A 23,919-nucleotide genomic window follows, 5' to 3' on the forward strand; every position below is an offset into this window, starting at 1 on the left:
CCTGGGTTCAGCCTGGCCCAGAGGCTAGAACTCTGCCTTTCAGACAACAGCAACAACAAAGAATCTCAGAAAGAAAAAGCAGCTAAGGAAAGCACACCAAGTCTGCTCAGAGGGCCCTCTGGATCCTGCCATCGGAACCCTCCCCTCTGCAGAGACGGCGTACGTGACCAGGGTACGTAACCCCGTGTGACCGAGCCCGCCCTGCCCGAGGGCAGGCAGGACTCTCAGCTGTGGCGGCCCGAGTCAGCCTGCGGCCTTGCGCCCACGGCCTCAGCAAGTGCTTCTGAGAAGACAGCAGACGACTGAGAACTACTAAAAATACTCACTTTCTGAAACACATGTACGTGAGCAGTGACCTAAGCTGTGAAAAATTTATTTGGGCTTTTTTAAAAACAGTGGCGAGTGAGGGCTGTGAGGTCCCGGGGGAGGAGTCCCCCCACATTCTAAGGCACGTTCGGGGCATCTCTTGGTTCCGTGTTCCTCAGACACAGCCACAGGAATGCCGGCCCGCGCTGCCGAGGCTCGGGAACGCCTTTACTGGAACTTGATTCCTTGAGCCAGAGGAAGGTCTTTACTGTAGTTGATGGTACTGCGGGCAGAAACCAAATACAAATCAATGAGTACCAGCACATACACAATAAACGGTATTTTCATGCCATCAAAATTAGGGGCCAGCGCTGTGGCATAGTGGGTAACGCTGTGGCCTGCAGCGTCGGCATCCCATATGGGCATCGGTTGGAGTCCTGGCTGCTTCAGTTCCAACCCAGCGCCCTGCTAATGTGCCTGGGAGAGCAGCAGAAGATGGCCCAAGTCTTTGGGCCCCTGTACCCTCATGGGAGACCCAGAAGAAACTCCTGGCTCCTGCCTTTGGATTGGCGCAGCTCTGCTGTTGTGGCTTTCTAGGGAGTGAACCAGTGGATGGAAGAGCTACCTCGTTCTCTGCCTCTGCCTCTCTGTAACGCTGCCTTTCAAATAAATAAATAAATATTTACAAAAAAAAGAATGTAGCAGTTCCGCTTATATTGAAGGTAACATGTCTAAGTTATTAAGTGACAGGAAAAACTTAGGATATAAAGCAATGCTAGTGTGGATCCTGCCCTAGAGAGACCCACACAACGGTCTGATAGACACAGCACACACATGTTATTTACGGTTTTCTTTTGGGCAGAGCATGAAAACATGGCAGCTACAACTATGACCTCCTTGTTCCATAATGTGCACTGAATTAACAGGGCCAACACTGATACTCTTATTTTGATAGAAATAAAATGAAGGGAAACTATACCCCTTAAATGGTTGCAGAAAAACCACGACCCACAAGGTTGCCCTCTCCACCTGTCTGGGCCCCAGAAAGGAACGGGAAGTTGTCTGGGGTGAAGAAGCCGCACTGGGAAGGCTGTCAGAACTGCCCGACGGGAACACGGAGGCCGGGGCCCAGGGGAGTGAGGCTGAAAAGCCCCCAAGGCTGCCGACCTCGGCAGAAGTCGGGGTGGGACGAGGATGGGTCTCCCGGTTCCCATGCGGTGCTCTTGCCAACAGAACCCAAAACTATGAGATTCCAAAGGCTCTGAAATCTGAAATTTTTTGAGCATCGACAAAAAGTTTCGACCAAAGTTTCAGATTTTGGACTTCTGATTTTCAAATCCAGGACGCTCACTCGACCGATAAAATCTGTACAAATATTTCAAAAAACTGTAAACTCTGAAAGCTCAAACACTAAGGGCAACACAACGTGCCTGCCATGGACCTGACACTCATGCTGCTTTATGCACATGCGTGAAACCTGCTCTACCCAAGGCAAATGGGGAATGAAAGCACAAAAGGAGGTCTCGGTCAGACCCGCCCAGCCTCGGGCTCCCCAGCACCGCGCCTGTGCTAGGTAGGTGACCTAAGCCACTCTCGAGGGTCCTGCTCTCTGGGGCCCCGCCTGCTGGCCAGGCCTCTGGGCCTCTCTGTCTTCTGCTGTTCTTGCCATGTGGGTGTGGTAGCTGCATCCAAGGAGGAAATGCGAAGGGAAGGCCTGCAGGGTCCTGACTGTCTCCTGCCGAGAGACCACCAGCAAGACAGCATCACAGCTGGGTGCTGGGCACCGCTGCGGCTGCACAGGAAGAACAACACACGCAAGACCTCCGAGAGGAGACAGCTGGTGGGCGCTAGGTGTTCCGGAGCCCAAACAGAGAGAAGAGTGTAGAAGCATGGAGCCAGCCCGGTGACCGGCTCCACCCGCCTTCCCACAGCCTGGTCCTACCAGGTGGATCTCCTCATGTACTGCTTCCAGGCATCGCTGCCGGACTCCCGGCCGCCTCCGGTGTGCTTTTCTCCTCCTAGGGAAACACAGGGCAATCACGTATCATCTGAGCAATTCCGATCTGCGCACATGAAATGAGATACCTGAAGGAGACCAGAGGCGCAGGCGCCGTGGCACGGTGGATCAGGCCTCCACTGGGACACGCACATCCCATAATGGAGGGCTGGGACTGAGTCTTGCCTCTGCCCCCCGACCCATGGACGGGGAGAAATGACGCTCCACCTACCGAATGCACCTCCGATCTCGGCCCCGCTCGTTGGAATATTGACGTTTACGATGCCGCAGTCCGAGCCTCGAGGCCTGTGCGTGACGGCGGAGCCACGGTGAGAAACAAAACAAATAAAAACAGAGAAGCACACGGCCCCAGCAATCAAAGACTCTCAATCCCCCCAAAAAATCGATTTTCAGCTATGATTTTTTTATGTACTGTCTACAAATGTTCAGAGCGAAGTTCTACCCAAGCCAGCGGAAGATTCTGCCCAAGTCTTTGGTGAAGATGCTACTGGAAAGGCCCTGTTTGACTTCGTTATTCCAGGCAAAGACCTCGTCTTCATCCTGAAAGGGCAGACGTGAGAAGCCGTCAGATGGTGCGGTGTTCGGGTCACAGGTTACTGACATCAAACTCATTTCATTTCAAGAGGTATGTTAGTATAACTTCAGTGTACTAAAGAAAACCAGCCGCAAGCCCTATCAGAATCCTGCATCCCGCTGTTGGTTCAAGCCCCAGCTGCTGCAGTTCCAATCCAGCTCCCTAACACTCCCGAGAAGCCGCAGACAATGGCTCAAGTAGCCGAGTTCCTGCCACCCAAGTGGGAGAAGAGGACGGAGCTCCTGGTTCCTGATCTCAAGCGGACCAGCCCTGGTTGTTGTGGGTATCTGGGGAATGAACCAGCGGACAGAAGATCTCTCTCCCTCTCTCTCTGTTGCTCTGCCTTGCAAATAAATAAATAAATCTTAAAACAAAAAAAAAAAAGAAATAAGAGGAAAGCAAAGAGTAAGTAAACATTTTACTAATTCTATGTTTCTCCTATAAAGTGGATTATTTTTAATAAATAGAATTTTGGGCGGTTTCCTCCTAATTATACTTTCAGAAACAAAGATTAGTACATTCTTCTATTCAAGCCACTATATGTAACAGCTATAGTTATTAAGCTCTTGTTATGTGAAACACAGTGATCTAACCACTTAACACACATCTAGTTTTTTAACCTTACCCTATGACACAGATTTTACACTGGCCCCAATTTACAGATGAGGCAGCTGAGGCCAAGGGCACGAAATAATCTCACCAGTGCTCACAGTCAAACACACACACATTATGAAACATCAGATTGTACTCTGGTCAACCAATGCTCACAGTCAAACACACACACATTATGAGACATCAGATTGTACTCTCTGGTCAACACATGTGAAACACTGATAGACAATTTAAAGGAAGATTTAAAGAAATGAAATTACATAATTGCAATAAGGTACAATTCTCACCACCCTCTGTTAATAACAGCACATTCAAAAAAAATTTTTTTTAAGATTTATTTATTTAGTGTGAAGGCAGAGTTACAGAGATAGAGAGTGAGACAGTGAGATTTTCCAACTGTTGGTTCACTTTCCAAACAGCTACAACAACCCCAGGGCTGGACCAGGGAAAGGTCAATAGTATGAAGCTTCTTTCGAGTCTCCCACGTGGGTGCAGGGGTCCAAGCACTTGGGTCATCCTCCACTGTCCTCCCAGGTGCATTAGCACTGAGCAGGATGGGAAGTGGAGCAACCAGGACTCAAACTGGCACCCACATGGGACGTCAGCACCGCAAGCAGCTTTACCCGCTATGCCACAGCGCCGGCCCCACATTCAAACCATGATTCAGTCTCTGCCACCCCAACCCTGAATATTTCTGACAAGACTAGGGCCTAGCTCATGAGTACCTTCACCTGTTACAAGTTCCCTCCGCTGCCCTCCAACGCACTACTGAAACTGTGTCTTCACACTGTCTCCGCATCTCCTTCTTGGGCCTACTGACATACACACAGCACTCTGTTTAACTGAACTATCCAGTCCCAAGTTCAGGAGAAACGGCCTCCATGGCCCACACAGGTAAGAACCGTGAGACACAGGAGACAAGGGCCACTTGTTGCATCCACACCAGCACTGGTCCACACATGTTTCATAGCCAATGTGTTCATCCCATTATATTTTACCCTGACTCTGCAGATTTCGTGGCTTTACACACCCTTCTCAAGGCTGATCATTCCCCCTTAGTCTCATCATTTGCTTCAACCTTGGACTAGAAGAAGAGACAGTGAATTCAGGCTTACCTTGAATTTAAAGACATACAGAATTGGAGCGAAAGTCTCTGTGTGGGCGATGGCTGCGTCGTGGGCAAGACCTGTCACGATTGTGGGTTCCACATAGTTTCCAGGGCGATCCATAACCTGCAGCAGAGAAAGGAAATTAGGAGAGAAAGCTCTAGGTCTCCCGGAGGACACAATCTTTGACTACACTTGGGAGAAGAAAACAAACAGCATTTCTGGATGAATGATTTCTCCAAAGCAATCTCTGCTCACAAAGAAAATGATCTCTCCTCCTGTGTTCACTTGGTGGTAACTCAGACGCTCAGAGAAACACATGAACAGTGACATGGGTGAGAACCACGTTACACTGGAAAAACACTGCTGCAACTGGTTATGTTAAAATTCATGTAATCTCAAAACAGGCAACCTATGTCCACTGTGTCGCCTACTGCGACCTCCCAAAATGCATGTGGTGAAGCACCACACTCAATGTGATTACATGTGAAATAGGATTTTAAAGGAGGTAATCAAGAGGTCATAATAAATGAGTCCTTAGGATGGGGCCCTAATCCACCAGGATCAGTGTTCTTTTAAGAACAGGAAGAGAGGCAGGTGATGGTACCATGGCTAAGACTCCACGTGAGACAGCCCCATCTCATCTGAGAGGCCAGGGTCAGTGACCAGCTCTGCTTCTGATTCAGTTTCATGCCACTGTGCACCCGAAGGAGGCAACAGAAGATGACCCCAGTACTTGGGTCCCTGCCACCCAACATGGGAGACCCAGATTGAGTTCCGCGCTCCTGGCTTCGACCTGACCCAGCCCTGGCTGTCGAAGGCGTGTGAGGAGTAAACCAGCGGGTGGAAGATTTCTCTCTCTCCCTCACTCTCTGCCTTTCAAACACATTTTAAAAGCAAAAACAAAATAAAGTAAGTAAACTTTAAAAACTTGTGGGTCAAGCTTTTGCAAAGATGAAGACAACAAAGCCCAACAATCCATACAGAAAATACCCCAGCTGGACATCAACGGCATCACAAACACCCGCAGTCACGTGGCTAAAATAACACGCGTGTGGTCTGCACTTCTGAGCACAAACTCTTCTACTAGATCATGCAAATGAGGTCTCCTTTCTACACAAACTCCCAGCAGCACTAGCACCCGAACTTCTGGAGCGTCCCCCCAGAAAAGTCCCATGCATTTATGGGTCTTTCTGTATAACATGTACTTCTCCCTTAGAAACCAGCTGGGGAGAGGGATGCCAAAGTGGGGACCCGCCCCCAGTTTGCCCAGAGCCCCAGGTGCCTGGGGAGAGAGAGAGAAGCGCCACCACGGCCAAGGTCAGTGCTGGCCTTACCTTGCCCCCGTAGACCACGGTGCCTCCCTCTTTCTTCGCTTCTTCCACTGCTCCAAGAAACATGCTCACTGCTTGCTTGGTGTGGAGTGGCCCGTAGAGAACATTGGCTGGAGACAGAAAAGGAATGCTTCTCATCCCGCCCTAAATAGCATCCTGTTGGTATTGTAACAGCTTTCCCAAAGAACAGGCCAATCTCTTCCTGCATCCTCCAGCTGAGGGCAGGAATCGGCAACCTTTTACCATAGAGGCCCAGACAGCAAACATTTCACGCTTTGCACCCCATTCCTGGTCTCCATCACAGTCATTCACCTCTACCAGCGCAGTGCAACCTACAGACGAGTGGGCGTGGCTGTGTGTGATAAACTTCCTTCACAGAAACAAGCAGCAGGCCCCATCTGTTTGCCAACCCCTGGTTTATGGACAGCTATCACGTAATCAGAGCACTGCATTAAAAATACAGGGTCAGCTTACTCATTACAGTGTGACCATTCTCCAAGACGTCACAGGCGTACTGCCAGGTGTGCAATTCGACATGGGAGACAGATACTACTCCGGGTCAAGGCTACTGGAAACAGGCGCACGGAAGGAGGAAGATTCAGTAAGGCCCTGGGAGGAGGTGGCCCTGTAGCACAGCCAGCCACAGGAAGGGCATGTCCAGCCAAGAGCCAAGAGTGTGACAAGACAGAGCCGAGAAGCCTATGGCACTGAATGAAGGCTGGTGAGGCCAGAGATCACTCAGAGAGCCAGGACAAAGAAACACGGGAGGCCCGGCCGGACGACAGGACAGGAGGCAGAGGTCAGGCCACACAAGAAGGAATCAGAAGGAAATGAGGTTTTCATCTAAGAGCAAAGAGAAATCATGGGGGTATTTTTAAACAGGAAAATGAATTATCTGATTCTATCTTTAAAAAATCACTTTCCGCTATAGCAAGAAACTCAGCTAAGGGATTCCGGCAGCAGGAGAGAAAAGTCCCACAAATCTCATCCATCTAAACAGCACCTCCCAGGCCCCCCCCAGCCCAGGTCCTGCACCCAGGAAGCTAACCAAGCAGCAAAGGGTCCCCCAGATGTCCAAAACCTGCTCTGCAAGCCCCCAGGCCTCTCAGGAAAGTGGGGAAAGCTTGAGGATCAGAAATGCTCGTAACCCCAGCTGACAGAAGAGGAGGACCTTTGGCCAGATACTCACAGTCCCAGGGGTTCCCGACACGGATCTGTGCGTAGGCCTTGGTAAGTCTGTTCACGACTTCATCATGGATGCTTTCATGCAAAAACTAAGTGAAAAGAGAAACACTCCAGGGAACAGTAGCAGACATACACACATTTTCCAATAACAAATAATTTCCTTAGTAGTACTTATTAACAGCAAGGTGAGATATTGTAATCTCTGAAAATTTAATCAAATAAAAGCTGATGTCTATGTTAAAGTGATACAACTTCTAAGATTAACTACATGAAGATATTTTCCTCTAGGCAGATGGCAGAATAAAGTCCTAAGCCAGGTCTTCATCAGGTTCCTACAGATCTGTCTGGTGAAGCTCCACAAACCCATGATCCCTGCTCTTGTTCATCTACCTTGGCGCAGGGCCCCAAGCACAGAAGTCCTTACCTAACCACAGCTTCATTTACAGTCCTTCAACCTACTCGGACCCACAACGGGTTTACCAGAAGATAAGTTCATGAGAGCCGAGGAACGTACACCTGTCCCACATGGCAGCCACGCCTCTGGGTGAGCACAGGGCACCGAGGGCTGGCCAAGCAACCACTGCTGGGTACCTAGGTCACATGAAGACAAACCTCACTCTCACCGAGGGCAGGATGTGAGCTCTCCGCTCTGTTCTCAGTGTTGGAGGTGACCCTGCCAAACCACCCATCCTCTGGGTTGGTCTCCAGGTGGCGAATGGGCTGACACAACAAATGTAGTCAAAGACAGGTCCACTGTACTGGGATTTTTTTTCCTATATGTTGCTACTGTCTCCATGGACTTAATATAACTTTATTATAAAATAATATAACTTTAAATATAAAGCACAGGAAAAATAAAAGTTGGCTCAAAGAAAAATGCTTGGTGTTCACTCATTTCACACTTTATCATCTAATTAAGGGTATAATCACTTGTGTCCTTCTCAGTGTTAATGTAATAAATGTTTAAATGAACACATTTCATAAAAATTTTTAACATTTTACAAATATTGTGTCCTAGATTTTTTTTTTTTGAGAACATCAGCTAAGTAATGCGAAAATAAACAACAACTTTCCTTTGTTGGGGAACACAGGACAAAACAAACAGGAAAAGTGCAAACAGACAAGGCTAACTTTTTCTATACATTGTATATTACAGTAATTGGTTTAGATGAATCAATATTCTAGGAGGCCAGTGCTGTGGCATAGTGGGTAAAGCCACCACCTGGAGTGCCAGCATCCCACATAGGCGCCGGTTCACATCTCGGCTACTCTACTTCCGATCCAGTATGGCCTAGGAAAGTAGTAGAGATGGCCCAACTGCTTGGGCCCCTGTACCCACGTGGGAGACCCCGAAGAAGCTCCTGGCTCCTGGCTTCAGATCAGCACAGCTCTGGCTGTTGTGGCCATGTGGGGAGTGAACCAGTGGATGGAAGATCTCTTTTTTTCTCTCTCTCTGCCTCTGCCTCTCTGTATCTCTGCCTTTCAAATAAATCTTTAAAAGAAAAATATTCTAAAGAATTTTTCTTCTCTCATAAAACCTAAAGCTAATTCCTCTGAAATTCAGCCACTGTTTTACTTACAAAAGCCAAATTCAACAACCATTCAAAAAGGGCAAATGTAGCCAAATTTGTACCTATTAAAACTTGCTGCAGTGACATTTTTAGTGTTATAAAAGCCATGAAAATTAGGGCCAGTGCTGTGGCGTAGTAGGCTAAGCCTTTGCCTATGGCGCCAACTTCCCATGTGGGCAGCAGTTCACGTCCTAGTTGCTCTTCTTCTGGTCCAGCTCCCTGCTGTGGCCTGGGAAAGCAGTGGAAGATGGCCCAAGTGCTTGGGCCCCTGCACCGGCATGGGAGACCAAGAAGCAGCTCCTGGCTCTTAGCTTCAGATCAGCTGCTGCGCCCACTTGGGGAGTGAACCAGTGTATAGACCTTTCTCTCTCTCTCTCTCTCTGTAACTCTACCTCTTAAATAAATAAATAAAATCTCTAAAGAAAAATTTTACATTTAATGTGTTTTACCACTCAAACATTTTTATGAAAGAACAAAGCTCTCTTTTAGTTTGTTCTACTCTGTTTTAGTTTGTCCTACTTTGTCCATTTGGTTCTCGGAGTGCAGGTGAAAGCGGGCCTCATGTCCCAGGCTAGCCCAGGGTTGGCAGGGAGACCATGTTAGCTCAGGGTGGGAGAAAGGCAGAGCCCCTGGCTGAGCAACAGCTCGTGGAGAACACAGGGCTGGACATTTGTGAAGCGGCCTAAGGAGCCCATTTCTCAGGCCATGCTTCTGTGACGTGGACCACACAGAAACAGTTAAACGTGAGGGTCACAGCCAGGCTCAGGTGCCTGCGCGGACACTCACCAGTCGCCTCGCAGTGGTACACCTCTGGCCAGCTGTCCCCACGGCGGCAAACAGGGCTGATGGGACAACCAGGCTCAGGTCGGCGTCCTCGAAAGCTGAGAGAAGCAGACATACGGCCGTGAGCGAGACAAGACAGGAGCCGCGGGCCGCGCCACACAGGACACAACGAGGCCCGGGGGAAGCGCAGCAGGAGAGCGTGCACAGCCCGGCTGCAGGGCCACGCACGCTCACGAGGGGCAGGCCGCAGAGAACCCAGCCTCGCGCTCCACCGCCCTGCTCAGACTCCGGCCTCCTGCCCCGCCTCTCTGCTTCTGACCCTGACTCTGCCTCCTCTGTGTTCTCCCGGACATGCCCTCTGGAAGCTTCCAGGTCCCAGTCTCAATTCCCGGCCTATTCTGCCGCCAGCTTCTCCGGGCCTCGGGGCAATGGGAACACCCGGCGCTCAGTCAGCGTGTCCCTGCTGGCACCCCACGCAAGTCTTGCCGAATCTCTGGAACCCATCTGCGCTGTCCTCCTGCCCCAGGGGAGCTCACCCTTGTCTTCATGGGGAACCGCAAAGCGCTCAGGCACAAGGCCGTCGGCCGCTTCCTCCGTCCCTCCAGAGGACCAGCGCACCACACTTCCACCTTCCTCTCCACTCCATGTTCCTTCCTCAGCCGCCCACAGAAACATCAGCACTCTCGCACTCACACTACCTGCAACTCCGTCCTCCCTGCACCCTCCGGCCCAGTTCCCTCCACCAGCTTCAACTGTGCCTTCTCCATCCCAGCAGCGGGCTCAGACCAGGACGAGGATTAAGGAGATGCTCTGTGCAGACAGACCAGAGCTCTTGCCCTCTCCACCACCCTTCAGTCGTGTTACTTTAACCTTTCTAAGCCTCGGTTTCTTCATCTGTGAAATGGGGCGATCGTGTCTGGGGCAATAGCGGAAGGCGGTAAGGCGCTGGCAAAGAGCTGTGCTCTGATTGCCGGGATACACCTGCCAGCATTTGTCACTTACAGCCTGTCACTGCAGGCACACAATCATTTCGGGTCTCAGAGGCTAAGCTTTCAACAAGATTGAAAACGGGGCTGTTGTGGGGATTCAGTGAAATCACGCACATGAATCAGCACTGGCTGGAACTCAGTGCTCAGCAGGTGGTGACTACACCTGCCAGTGAAGTCTCTAACGAGATTAGAACTTCCATCAGGAATCAAAGTCGCCGTGTACTTCTGAGACCTCTGCTGTCTGCCACAGACATGCACGTATTTACACGTGATGATGATGGCAACACAGAGATTAGCAACTCTTCCTTTGCATCACAAAAGCTGTCCTTAAGCCTCAACCTACTGCTTTTCAGTAAGGTAAGCTGCTACACGCTTTCCTTTAGTGCCAGACTCAAACATTTGAAAAAGAGATTAAGGAACCACTAAGCCTCCCAAAATAAAAGCACTAAAGGGGTGGGGGTGGGGGGGGGCATTTTGCCCAATGGTTAAGATGTCAATTGACGGGCACAGCAGGTTAACACCCTGGCCTGAAGTGCCAGCATCCCATGCGGGCACTGGTTTGAGACCCGGCTGCTCCAATTCTGATCCAGCTCTCTTCTATGGCCTGGGACAGCAGCAGAATGGCCCAAGTCCTTGGGCCCCTGCACCCGCATGGGAGACCCAGAGGAAGCTCCTGGTTCCTGGCTTCGGATCGGCACAGCTCCAGCCATTGCGGCCAGTTGGGGAATGAGCCATCGGATGGAAGACACCTCTCTCTCTCTCTCTCTCTCTCTCTCTCTGTGTGTGTGTGTAACTCTGACTTTTGAATAAATAAATAAATCTTTAAAAAAAAAAAAAAAAAAAAGATGTCAACTGAGTGCCCATGTCCCAGATCAGAGCACCTGGCTCCCAACTCCAGCTCCCTGCTAACGCACATCCTGAGAGGCAGTAGATGACGGCTCAAGGCTGGGGTCCCTGACACCCAAGCAGACTTGGACTGGGTTTCTCGGTTCCTGACTCCAACCTGGCCCAGCCTTGGTCAGTGCAGGCATTTGCACAGCAAACCAGCAGATGGGAGCTCTCTCTGTGTTTGTCTTTCTACCTCTCAAATAAGTAAATTAAATGAAAGCACTCGATACTTCATGGAAGAGAACTAATATTCCTGAAACCTAAAGGAATCATCAAGTCACCTAAGAGTTACTTATTCTAGAGAAACGTGTGACTTGCTTTCAGACAGCAAGAAAAACACAAGACATCAAAACACACAACAGAGATCACACACGGGTTCTAGGGCCCAGGTAACATTTTCCCAACAAAAATACGTTGTACCCTTCCTTCTTTAAAGAAAGCCTATGAACTGTGTCTGACAAAAATAAATCCTAAACATGGGAATTGGGGTCTAGAGACACAAAACACAGAACGGATGAGTTCGAAAATAAGTCCCACGTATTCAGGATGGCTCCTGAGGATTTTCTGAAACGACAAGAAGGGCAGTCTTACCAATAATGGCATTGTTTCCTCCAAGTTCTAATAAACTTCTCCCTTTAAAAAAACCACAAACACAAGTTAATTACTATTTTAGTATTTCTTGTACATTGCCATACAGCCTCAAATTGTAACCTATGCCAATTATTTTTTAATTTACTTTCCGCCTGATTTTGATAACTACACCACGGTTATGGGAGAGAATGTTTGTGTTCTTAAGAAATACACTGAAACATTTACTGGTAAAGAACAAATGTCTTCAGCTCACTCCAAACAACTCAACAGTAATGTGCACCCACAACACACGTGTACACATACATGTTGCTAGAGAGACAGAGAGCTGATAAAGCAAACAGGGCAAAATGCAAGCAGTTGGTGAATTTGGCAAAAAGGTATATTTCAATACGTTATGTCTTGTTACTGTTATCTCAGTCTGAAATTACATAAGAAAGGAAAAACCAGTTCAGTGTAACATGGAGCAGCCACTATTGAAACACCATGGTGATGCCTCCCTAATTAAACACAGAATTACCATATGATCTAACAACAGAAATTGGTGGCTCCAAAGACACCTGTACGTTCAATGATTTGCAACAGCCAACATGTGGAAGCAACCCAAGTATCCATCAACAAGCGAACTGGTAAAGGAGATGTGATAAACCCACCCGTGGAAGGCTATGCAGCCTTAACCAGGAAGGAAACCCTGGGCCAGTTAACCCATCATCTTCCATCTCTTATCTGGCCACCAGTTTGAGTCCCAGCTCCTGCACTTCCAATCCAGATTCTTGATAACGTACCTGGGAAGGCCGTGGAAGATGGTCCAAGTACTCGGGCCTCTGCCGCCCATAGCAGAGACTGGCACGAAGCTCCGGGCTTCACCTTGGCCTAGCCCAGTCACAGCCATTTGGGGAGTGAACCAGATCAAAGATCTCTCTCTATGTCTGTCTGTCTCTCTCTCTTGTTCTCTATCACTTTACCTCTCAAATAAATGAATCTTGCATTTAAAAAAAATTTATTTCCATATAAGAAAAATTTTTAAGATCTCTTTTTAATTTATTTATTTGGCAGGTGTAGGATTATAGGCAGTGAGAAGGAAAGACAGAGAGAAAGGTCTTTCATCCACTGGTTCACTCCCCAAATGGCTGCAATGGCTGGAGCTGGGCTGATCCAAAGCCAGGAGCCAGGAGCTTCTTCCAGGTCTCCCACACGGGTGCAGGGGCCCAAGCACTTGGGCCATCTTCCACTGCTTTCCTAGGCCACAGCAGAGAGCTGGATTGGAAGAGGAGCAGCCAGGACTAGAACCAGTGCCCATATGGGATGCCAGTGCCACAGGCAGAGGATTAGCCTACTGTACCACAGTGCCTGCCGGCCCCATATAAAAAAATTTGAAATCTATGCATAGTTTTTTCACAATACACATTTTTCATGAACTTAATTTTTTTTTTATTTGAGAGGAGAAAGATAAAGAGAGAAAGTGATATTCCAATGCCGGGAATATCCAGGGATGGACCTGGGCCAAAGCCCAGAGTCAGTAACTCAAAAAAAAAAAACACCTCCCATGTGGGAAGCAGGAACCCAGTCACTTCAACCGTCACCACTGCCTCCCAGGGTCTGCATGAGCCAGAAGCTGGAATCCAGAGCGGGAGACTGGTCTCAAATCCCGGTACTTCATTTATGGGACATGGGTGTCTTACCCACAAACCCAGACACTTCATTAGGGGACATGGGTGTCTTATCCACAAACCCAGACACTTCATTTAGGGAACATGGGTGTCTTATCCACAAACCCAGACACTTCATTTAGAGGACATGGGTGTCTTATCCACAAACCCAGACACTTCATTAGGGGACATGGGTGTCTTACCCACTAGGCTAAACACCTGCCCCTCTGGGATCTTTCTGGGGACTCTCCATAAACTGATCTTTTTAATATCTATCTTATATCCTGTAAGCTTTCTGGCCCTGCTTACTAACTATAATGGCTGTTTATAAACTCGCTTTTTAAAGGAAATGCCTATCTAACAAAATGACAGGCATATTATCTAGTGAAGATCCATTTTTCACCAAGGTTAGAGCTTAAATTTAATCTAACAGCCAAAAACCAGTCACCGTTTTCCCTGAGAACTGCTTGAACCAGCCGTAAAGTGGAACACAAGAAGCTATGTCTGTAAGCTCTTTTCAACCGTACAAGCATACTTCCGAAGTTCATGGAAAATTAAAAGATATGTTCATTCTGGTGTGAAATAATTTTGAATTTCATACATACTCACATATACATGAAACATACAAGAGAAAAGAGCAAATTCAAACCCTCTATCCCACAATCACTCCAAGTCCTGTGTTCACCCATCCTGTTGAAACTGTTATTTTTTTCTTTTTAATTTGCCAACGAGGTATGCTAGAGGTGCAGTAGAATGTGAAAAATATTTTTTAAATCACTCTACTAGTCATTTAGTGAGAACGTCACATCCTTTCTAAATTATGCCGTTCAAACTGGGAACTTCCCTAATGTTCAGCTGTATCCTTGTCTTTCATTTGGACACTCAGGTAAACATAGCCAACGTCTCCTTGGAAAGCATCTAGAGAAAGGAAAAACACCCAGCTTTGAATTTCACATACATAATCCTAACGAAAGCCAAGTCCTAATTAGAAGGTTGTATTTAGGGGCAGGTGTATGGCACAGCAGTAAAGACCCTGCCGGAGAAGCCCACATCCAACATCAGAGTGCATACGTTCAAGTCACGGCTCCGTCCCTGAATCCAGCTTCCTGCTAATAATGTGCATCCGAGGAGGTATCGGGTGACGCCTCAAGTACCTGGGTCCCTGCCACCCACGTGGGCGACTGAGACTGAGTTCTGGGTTCCTGTGTAGCCTGGCCCAGCCTGGCTGGCTGTTGCAGACATTTAGGGAATGAGCCAGCAAATGGAAGACCTCTGTCTGTCACTGTCTCTCTCTCTTTCTGCCTTTCAAATAAAATGGAATCAAATAAGCAAACTTTAAAAAGAAAAAAGCAAGCCAGCACTCACCAAACCTCTCCTGCACCATCAGGGCCACCTGTTTGCCCACCTGTGTGCTCCCAGTGAAGGAGAGCAGGTTCACCCGCTCGTCTTTGGCCATTGCCGTGCTGCAGAGAAATAGAAACGGTCACCCAGGCTAAGAAACCAGGAACAGCAGCGCCCAAGGGCACCCAGCAAGAGAACATCGCCCTGGGCCTCTACTACAGCATCCCACGCAAGGGAGAGGACACAGATCCCAGGGGAGCAAGGCAAGGTCCCTGGGAAAACCCAATAGACGCTTCAGAGCACAGCCACACACACGCCAGGCGAACCTGCTCTGGGAGCCCCTGCGAACGGAAGCCTCCCAGAGGAAGAGGCGGGTCACGGGGGAAGCCCTTTCTGCACCCTGTGCGACCCCTTTCAGAATGAATAACCTAGGAGATCACGAGGAAACGCGAAGCAGCCCTGTTGGAAGCTGACAATAGCTGTGCTAGGACTTCCAGGGGCTTCCAGGGAACGTAGCTTAGATCCTCTGATGTGAACACCTTCATTCATCCAGGGCGTCAGAGGGTTCGGTGTGAGCCTAGCAGGGCAGCCACGGCGACTACTGGGAGGCTGGAGAGCCCGAGTCCCCCATGCAGCCTTCCCCAAGGTCGACTCGGCCAACATGAGCACAGAGGTACCCAAGGCAGCCACCGCACTTCTGCAGACAGTACTAGAACAGGGTACTTCAAAAAGTTCGTGGAAAATACAATTAAAAGATGTGCTTTGGAGTGGGCACTGTGGCACAGCAACGTAAGCCACCACCTGTTACACACATATCCCACATCAAAGTGCCACTTTGAGTCCCAGCTGCTCTGCTTCTGATCCAACTCCCTGCTAATGTGCCTGCGAAGCAGCAGAGGATGCCACACCCACATGGAGACCCAGATGGAGCCCCTGCCTCCTGCTCCAGCCTGGTCCAGTCTCCGCTGTTAGAGGCATGTGGGAAGTCAAACAGAGGATGGGAGAACTTTCTCTCTGCCACTCTGCCTTTCAAACACGTAAAATAAATTTAAATCTCATTTTTTAAAAAGAGATTTTATTTTATTTACTTGAAAGGCAGAGTGGTGACAGAGAGAAGTAAAGAGAGAGATCTTCCATCCACTGGTTTACTCCCCAAATGGCCACAATGGCTGCAGCTGAGCCAAGGCGAAGCCCGAAGCTCCATCCAGGTGTCCCGTGTGGGTGGCAGCGGCCCGAGTCCTCCACTGCTTTCCCAGGCGCACTAGCAGGGAGCTGGATCAGAAGTGGAGCAGCCGGAACGCGAACTGGTGGTACCCATATGGGGTGCTTGTGATGCAGGAGGTAGCCTAACTTGCTGTACCCCAACACTAGTCCCAATAAATAAATTTTTTAAAAAGTCATTTATTTTGGTGCAAAAAGATTTTGAAATTCATGCTGTTTTTTCATGCATTCATTTTTCATGAACTGTCTAAAAACCCCTCATGTGCAGATTTCAAAAAAATTTTTGCACCAAATTTTTTTTAAATTTTATGTGTTTTATTTTTATTTACTTGAGAGACAGAGAGGGAAAGAGAGGCCAAGACAGTTGGGCAGAAACCTTCCATACACTGGTTCACTCCCCAAAAGCCTGCAAGAGGCAGGGGTGAACCAGGCCAAAGCCAGCAGCTGGGGACTCAACCTAGGACTCCCCTGTGAGGAGCAGCGCCCCAAGTCCTGTGTCACCGCCTACTGCCTCCCAGGGTACACACTAGCAGGAGCTGGAATCAGAGTACAGCCTGGAGCCGAACCCCGGCACTCCAACACGGAATGCAGGCATCCTTAGCAGTGTCTTCACCACTGTGCCACATGCCAGCCCCATAAATGCACTGTTTAACTCTGTCTGCATGAACATTCTGAAGTACCCTCATCATCATCTGCACTAGTCCAAGAACACAAGAACAGAGGTCAAAGGATACCATATCTGTGTTACAAGTAACATTTAAACTTCACTGGGCACTATGGATGGGAGAGCTGCATTTTCTAACATTTTCTCATCCTGATGAACACAGGAGTAGCCTCCTGCCTCTGACTTCACTGCGGCAGCTCAGGAAAGACAGGAATACACTGACAGCACTGGAGTAAGATAATGTTTTCATCACAGCAGTATTAGAAGGCCACGTACTCTCTGATCCACTTGTAAGCAGTGCCCTGAACAGGCAGGTGTGCAGAGACACCACACATTAGTGTTTGCCAGGAGCGAGGGGCCAGGGGAATGGGAAGAGACTTGGAAGAGTTATAGGGTTTTCTCCTGTGGTGACCAAAATATTCAGAAATAAGACAGAGGTGATGGCCATGCCATATCCCAAAACCCACCGAACTGCACATTTTAAAATGGAGGACTTGGTGGCATGTGAACCATACAGGAATTTAACAAAAAAGCAATTTGAAAAAAAAACCATGTTCCCGGGTTCCTTTATTTGATCAGCTGCAGAACTCACACAATCAGCTCGGTCCTTCACGGGCAGCGAGGCCATGGGCTGCAACTCCATAGCTTAGCTGTGTAAGTCAAGAGCTTTGGACCTGAAGCTGCAGGAAGCCACGGACGCCAGCCACCACAGCATCTGCTGTTTCAGGATGCAAACGCCTTTCAGGGTGGCTCTCGGCCCCTAAAGGGGACTTCATATTCATCCTCCCAATAGGTCACTCATTAATAAAGAGAGAGCCCTGAAAGGTCCCAACGATAACACTAATTTCTAAGCACCACGGCTGTACTGGCTTTGTTATTCTATTCTAGAACGGAGGATCCCCAGAGAGCGACCTGGGTCCTCCCGCCAGGGTGCTCCCGGCCGGGCACCTACCCGATATCCGCCCCGCCACAGGTCAGGGAGCAAATCGCACCAGGCAGCCTGTTGTCCTCCAGAACCTTGGCGATTATCCTGCAAGGAGAAGCGACCACTAAGTAGGGCAGTAATTTCACTTCTGGAGACTTTTTTTTTTAAAATGAGTAAAATCCAACCAGTTGACTCTCCTTTCCCCACTCTCTCTCCCACCACTCAGTCAGGCATGGACTTCTCTCATGTTACAAACAACATTTGCTTTGCTTTGCTTTTTTTTTTAATATTTATTCATCTGAAAGGCACAGTATCATGGAAAGAGACACACACAGAGAGAAGGAAATCTGCCGTCCACTGCTTCTCTCCTCAGGTGGCCTTAACGGCCAGGGCCGGGCCAGGAGCCAGGACCTCCATCCTAGCCTCCCACGCATGTGGCAGGGGCCCACGTACTGGGACCCATCATCCACTGCTTGCCAGGTGCATTTGCAAGGAGCTGGACTGGAAGGAAGCAGAGAAGCCAGGACTGGAATATGCACGCAGTGTCTTAAGCTGCTGCTCCACGAAGCCAGGCCAGAGGAGAGCTATGCAAACATTTAGCAGTAGAGCTTTTTTCTCCCTAAGAGAATCTCAAGAAGGAAAAAGAAAACCAACACAGAGTATAAGTGGGAAACATGAAGCATTGGTCAGGCTGTTCGCACGATCGTTGTTTTCAGGAATTTTCTGCCACACTAGGAGGGTACCCCTGGTTCAGCTTGGCTGGGAGGGAGGGGCTCCCCCATCACAAATCCACCAATCAGTAGAAAGCAGCAAGATCTTAGAAAGATGAAGGGAATCAGAGGCAGTCGAATGAGACTGGAGCACGCCTCTGCAAACAGCTCAGTGAGAGCAGTGGTCAAGAATGAGAGATGAAGAGCATGTGGTCCCGGCAACCCAGCGGAGATGCCGCAGGAGCACGGGAGAGGGAGCCGGGCCCGCCCTGCAGAGCCCTGCCGCAGCTGTGCCCACGGCTTCACACCCAACGCTCTCCTCAGGATCCCCAAGCTCCTCCAGCCAAAGCACTGTGGACAACGCTTTTCTCTGACCGCCGACACTACTCCTGTTACACTCAGAAACACAGATCAAGCCTACTCAAGTCTGAGTGTGAGCTGTGGGACTGGCGCAAGGAGCTGCTTTTGCTGAAACAGGACCTTCTCATTCTGCGTTTCCAGAGGGGCAATAAAGCAGCGAACAGTTGTTTTCACAAACCGTCCAAACGTGGTATCCCCAACTGTTTACATTTCAAAAAGATCCAAATCCCGCTCCCACCCCAGGGAAAAGACACCCTCCTGGCTATTTTTTCTCCCTCCAAAGGACAGTACAGTCGAGGGTCATGTACTGCCCCTGTCACGGCTGGGACGGGGCTGCGGGCTGAACACTTCCTTCCAGGGACATAGGGCGTGTGTTCCATCTGCACTCGATGCACTGTTTTTAAGGAAAGGGACTCTGCTTTGTGCCTGGGGTAAAGGTTAACAAAGCCCTCTCCTCTCAAGCATGCGAATCCAGCTTCAGCTTCACCTCTGTCTCTGCTCCCTGGGTTGCGGGTTAAGTGTCAAGACTGCCAACAGTGTTACGTAGACAACAGGCTTATAATGACCACTGATTGGCCCACTGTGTCTGGGCTGGGATAAGCGGTCTATGAACAATCAATGGGGCCGCTATGCTTTTTCCTCCCCTGAGAGCAGTGATCCTTGTAACCGCACATCCTCTGTGGGCACCTGAAAGCTGTACCTACAGAACTGTTACAAGAGAGTCTGGTTCCTGCGGGGACCCAGGCTTTGAAGCCGAGGTAACACTGACGCCTGTGCAATGTGGATCTCACCACCTGCTCACACCTCCATGATGGACACAAAGACAAGGCCAGAGAGGAAGCCCTGATGCTGTCCTCGGGGCAACCACACTGCTGTCCTGTGTCCTCCCAGGCACACTGGCCCACAGGGGCCTGAGGCCATCTGACCACCTCAGCAGTCAGCTGAGTGTAAGAAGGCTGCCCAGAGGCATTGCCAAGCTTGGCTAATTCCAGAAGAAAAAAAAAATTAAGATTTATTTATTTATTTGAAAGTCAGAGTTACCAGCGGTCAGGGAGAGATAGAGAGAGCTTCCATTCTCTGGTTCACTCCCCAGATGACCACAGTAGTCAGGGCTGTGCCAGGCCAAAGCCAGGAGCCAGGAACTTTCTATGGGCCTCCCACAAGGGTGGCAGGGGCCCAAGCACTTGAGCCATCTTCTGTTGCTTTTCCCAAGCCATCAGCAGGGAACTGGATTGGAAGTAGAGCAGCCAGGACAAGAATCAATGACCATACAGGATGCTGGCGAGGCAGGCAGTCTCGTTACCCACTACACCACAATGCCTGCCCCATTGCAGCCAAACTCGTAATTCTATTTATTGCACTCTGTTAAAAATAGGGAATATTTTCAATTCTCCTGCAAAAATTAACCAGCACACGGACGGGCCCAAGGACTTGGGCCACTCTCTGCTGTTTTCCAAGGTACATTAGCAGCGAGCTGGATAGGAAGTGGAGCAGGCAGGACTCCAACCGATACCAACACAGAATGCTTATGCTGCTGGCTGGGGCTTTAATCCACTGTGCCACAGCATCAGTCCCCCAGCTTCCTGTTAATGTGCATCTTTGGAGGCAGTAGGTAATGGCTCCAGTCCTTGAGTCTCTGTCACTCATATGGAAGACCCAGAATGAGTTCTGGGCTCCTGGCTTCTGCCTGACCCAGCTCTAATAGTTTTGGTCATTTGGGAAGTGAACCAGAGGATGGACGATCTCTATTACCTCTGTTCCTGCCTTTTAGAAAGAGAGAGAGAGGAGGAAGGAGGAGAAGTAGTACAGAGGGAAGAAGTAAATTAAAAGCATCAGTTTTTTAAATAAAAAAAAATACAATACCAGTGCCAGCAGTATAACATAACAAATACATCTACCACCTGCGATGCCAGCATCACATCTGGGTGCCAGTTCGTGTCCCAGCTGCTCTACTGATCCAGCTCCCTAACAGCCTGGGAAAATGATGAAAGATGACCCAAGTGCTTAGGTCCCTGTACCCACATGGGAGACCCAGAAGAAGCTCTTGGCTCCTGGCTTCAGAATGGTGCTGTGCCAGTCACCACAGGCATCTGGAGAGTGAACTAGCAGGTAGAAGATTTCTGTCTCTCTCTCTTTCAAATAAATAAATATTTTTTGTTCTGTTTTGTTTTATATTTGAGATTTTCCAACTGCTTGTTCACTCCCCTAATGGCTGCCACAGCTGGAGCTGGGCCAATCCAAAGCAAGGAGCCAGGAGCTTCTTCCAGGTCTCCCATGTGGTTACAGAGACCCAAGCACTTATGCCATCTTCCACTGCTTTCCCAGGCACATTAGTAGGGAGCTGGATTGGAAGTGGAGCAGCCAGGACTTGAACCGGAGCCCACATGAGATGCCAGCACCACAGTTGGCAGCTTTACCCACCATGCCCCAGAGCTGGCCCCATAAATCTTTAAAAAAACAATGCAATGCCTTTAAAAAGTATTAGACCAACCAGTGGATTATACTAACACCTAATTTTTTTCTGTTTCTTGTCTTTTTAAAAACAGCCTATTAAAGAAAAGCAATAAAAATATTAGCCGGGTTAAAGTCTCTTCTCAAAACCATTAACTTGTTGGCAAGTTCTAAAATACAGCCCCCACACTGCAAGCATATTTCTTCTCCACTGGAGATGTTTTTATTTTCCGGGTGACCAAGAATGTCTATGAAGAGTTCAACAGTATGTCAGTAACTGACAAGTCACCAAAGGCGTGAATTCAATGATATAACTCACAAAGTGCACAATGTAACTGCAATCAAAGAAGCCAGAGGTTATCCAAAGTCATGCTTTAACGAATACGACACCATCAGATTTATGGTCCAGGGTCTGTCAGGCACCCTTTCAGAAGCTTCCCATATTCAGGATAGACACGTATACTTACTTTGTGACAGCTACGCTAATGAGGGAAGTTGTTGGAGCTCCCTTCCTGAAGAAAAGAGAAAGGAAACATTCAGTTTGATACAAAGCATGAATACTTTCACTAATCAAGCAGAAGCAAAGGTGTATCCCTGGGTGCTCTCACTGCCGTCTGCAAGGACGGGCAAACAAGTAGGGCTCACCAAAGGCAGACGTTCCCACAGATCATGGCAATGGCGTTGTTCCAGCCGTACACCGCCACGGGGAAGTTGAACGCGGTGATGATGCCAACCAGGCCCACGGGATTCCACTGCTCAATGAGCGCATGGCCGGGTCCTGAGGACGAGGGGAGGCATGCGTTAGGCTGCACCTGAAGTCAATGGGAACACAGGCTAAAATCGCTCCATTCAGAACAAAGGCACGTCAGGCCAGAATTCCGGAGGGAATTCCAGTTGCCTGGTAGTGGATCATCTTCCTGGTAGCGTGTCCACGGGGCAGCAGCACACCGATTCGTGTGCAACAAGGGCGGTTACGACCACACCGCCTTGTGAGCCGTGATGACATCCGCGGTTCCTCTACTCAGAACTCTGCAGAGACTGTCGGTCCCATCTGGGGGACAAGGACACTTGAGAGAGGTGTTAAGGGGATCACACAGCGTAGAACACGACCTGAACACAGGAGTCTTGATTTTCAGGCTACTTTCTTTTGGTGCCTGATGAAGCCCGGGGTCAACCTCTCCAATTCAAGACAAGGAGGAATATGCTGAATGAACTATCTATACATTCACCGTAAGAAAACTGCAAACACAAATACTTCTATTATAAATGCAAAGTTTGAAGTCATTTATAATGCCACAGGGGTTTATTCTAATCAAAGGCAGCTGGAACAGTGAAGAACAAAAATAAGGGAATCTGAGGGGCTGGCGCTGTGGCACAGTAGGTAAATCCTCCATCTGCAGTGCCGGCATCCCATATGGGTGCTGGTTCTAGGCCCAGCTGCTCCTCTTCCGATCCAGCTCTCTGCTGTGGCCTGGGAAAGCAGCAGAAGACGGCCCAAGTGCTTGGGCCCCTGCACCCACATGGGAGACCCAGAAGAAGCTCCTGGCTCCTGGCTTCAGATAAGTGCAGCTCTGGCCGTTGCGGCCATCTAGGGAGTGAACCAGTGGATGGAAGACCTTTCTCTCTGTCTCTCCCTCTGTCTATAACTCTACCTCTCAAATAAGTAAATAAAATCTTTTAAAAAATAAATAAGGGATAAATAAAATAAGGGAGTGTGATGATTCAGACTCTTTGCAAGTTCTAAAATACAGCCCCCACACTGCAAGTGTATTTCTTCTCCACTGGAGATGTTTTTATTTTCCAGGTGACCAAGCAAAGGCAGGGTGCTTCCAGCTTCCATCTGGCCACACCCACACCGCAGGCAGGACTGGGCAACCCCAGACTCGGCATGGCATGCTCAGGCCCTCCTAGCAGTGGCTTCCTCCTCCTCTCCTGCCCTCCGCTCCCCTCTCCCACCCTGATGTCATCCTTTGTTGATGACCCTCGGTGTCAGGATGGCCATGCAGCTACGCTGGGAATGAAGTCCAAACCCGCTCACAGGACAGCTCCCCTCCCAGTGTCCTCTCCATCCCACCTGTCCCCTCTCCTCTCACGCCACCCCCTCCAGCTATGCAGAAGCAAGGCAGCTGGCCAGCCAAGCCCCCCCCCCCCCCCCCCGCCGTTTCTCCCCTGTATTAAACAGGTCTCAGACCAACACTCCACCTCCGCTTCCTCGAGGCTTCAACTTGCATGACCTTGTCTGGGAAGCCTATCCTGACTGCACCCACAAAGCCGGGTGGGGAACCCCCTCTTACATCCTCAGCACCCTACCCCTCACTGCCTACAGCACTCACCGTGCTCTACTGCAACTGTTTACTTATCTCCCACTCTAACACGAGCACAGGGACCATGCCGTCCTGGGCAAGCACCGCCAACGACACTGCTTGGCTCCTGGCAGACACTTAACAAGCTCTTCTTGAATTAATGAAGCCAAAGTCAACTCAGAGCCTCTGCAAGGGTGAGTAATGAATGACCTTCTTCAAAAATGTGTAGGGGTGCACATTTGGCCTAGTGATCAGGACACCTGCACCTCACAGTGTCTGGGTTCGAGTCCTGGCTCCACTCTTGTTAATGTGCACCTAGGAGCACAGGTGATGGCTCAAGTG

General features: G+C 49.3%; 1 protein-coding gene across 4 annotated transcripts in view; it reads right to left on the reverse strand.

The window, feature by feature from the left end:
* Positions 1-357: 357 nt before the first annotated feature.
* The window catches only part of ALDH7A1 (aldehyde dehydrogenase 7 family member A1), a 43,339-nt gene continuing 19,777 nt past the window's right edge, over positions 358-23,919 (reverse strand). For all 4 annotated transcript variants that reach the window (XM_070076067.1, XM_051844160.2, XM_070076068.1 and 1 more), the window contains 13 exons: positions 21,920-22,052; positions 21,742-21,786; positions 17,781-17,858; positions 14,968-15,065; positions 11,957-11,998; positions 9,492-9,586; positions 7,139-7,223; positions 5,953-6,059; positions 4,625-4,741; positions 2,766-2,863; positions 2,535-2,608; positions 2,249-2,324; positions 358-589 (listed from right to left, as the gene is read on the reverse strand). In XM_070076067.1, coding sequence (XP_069932168.1) covers positions 535-589; positions 2,249-2,324; positions 2,535-2,608; positions 2,766-2,863; positions 4,625-4,741; positions 5,953-6,059; positions 7,139-7,223; positions 9,492-9,586; positions 11,957-11,998; positions 14,968-15,065; positions 17,781-17,858; positions 21,742-21,786; positions 21,920-22,052 — 1,103 coding nt within the window. In that variant the 3' untranslated portion in view covers positions 358-534. The remainder of the gene's footprint in view (positions 590-2,248; positions 2,325-2,534; positions 2,609-2,765; positions 2,864-4,624; positions 4,742-5,952; positions 6,060-7,138; positions 7,224-9,491; positions 9,587-11,956; positions 11,999-14,967; positions 15,066-17,780; positions 17,859-21,741; positions 21,787-21,919; positions 22,053-23,919) is intronic.

The sequence above is a fragment of the Oryctolagus cuniculus genome, chromosome 6 (assembly GCF_964237555.1).
Source record: "Oryctolagus cuniculus chromosome 6, mOryCun1.1, whole genome shotgun sequence".
Lineage (NCBI taxonomy): Eukaryota > Metazoa > Chordata > Mammalia > Lagomorpha > Leporidae > Oryctolagus > Oryctolagus cuniculus.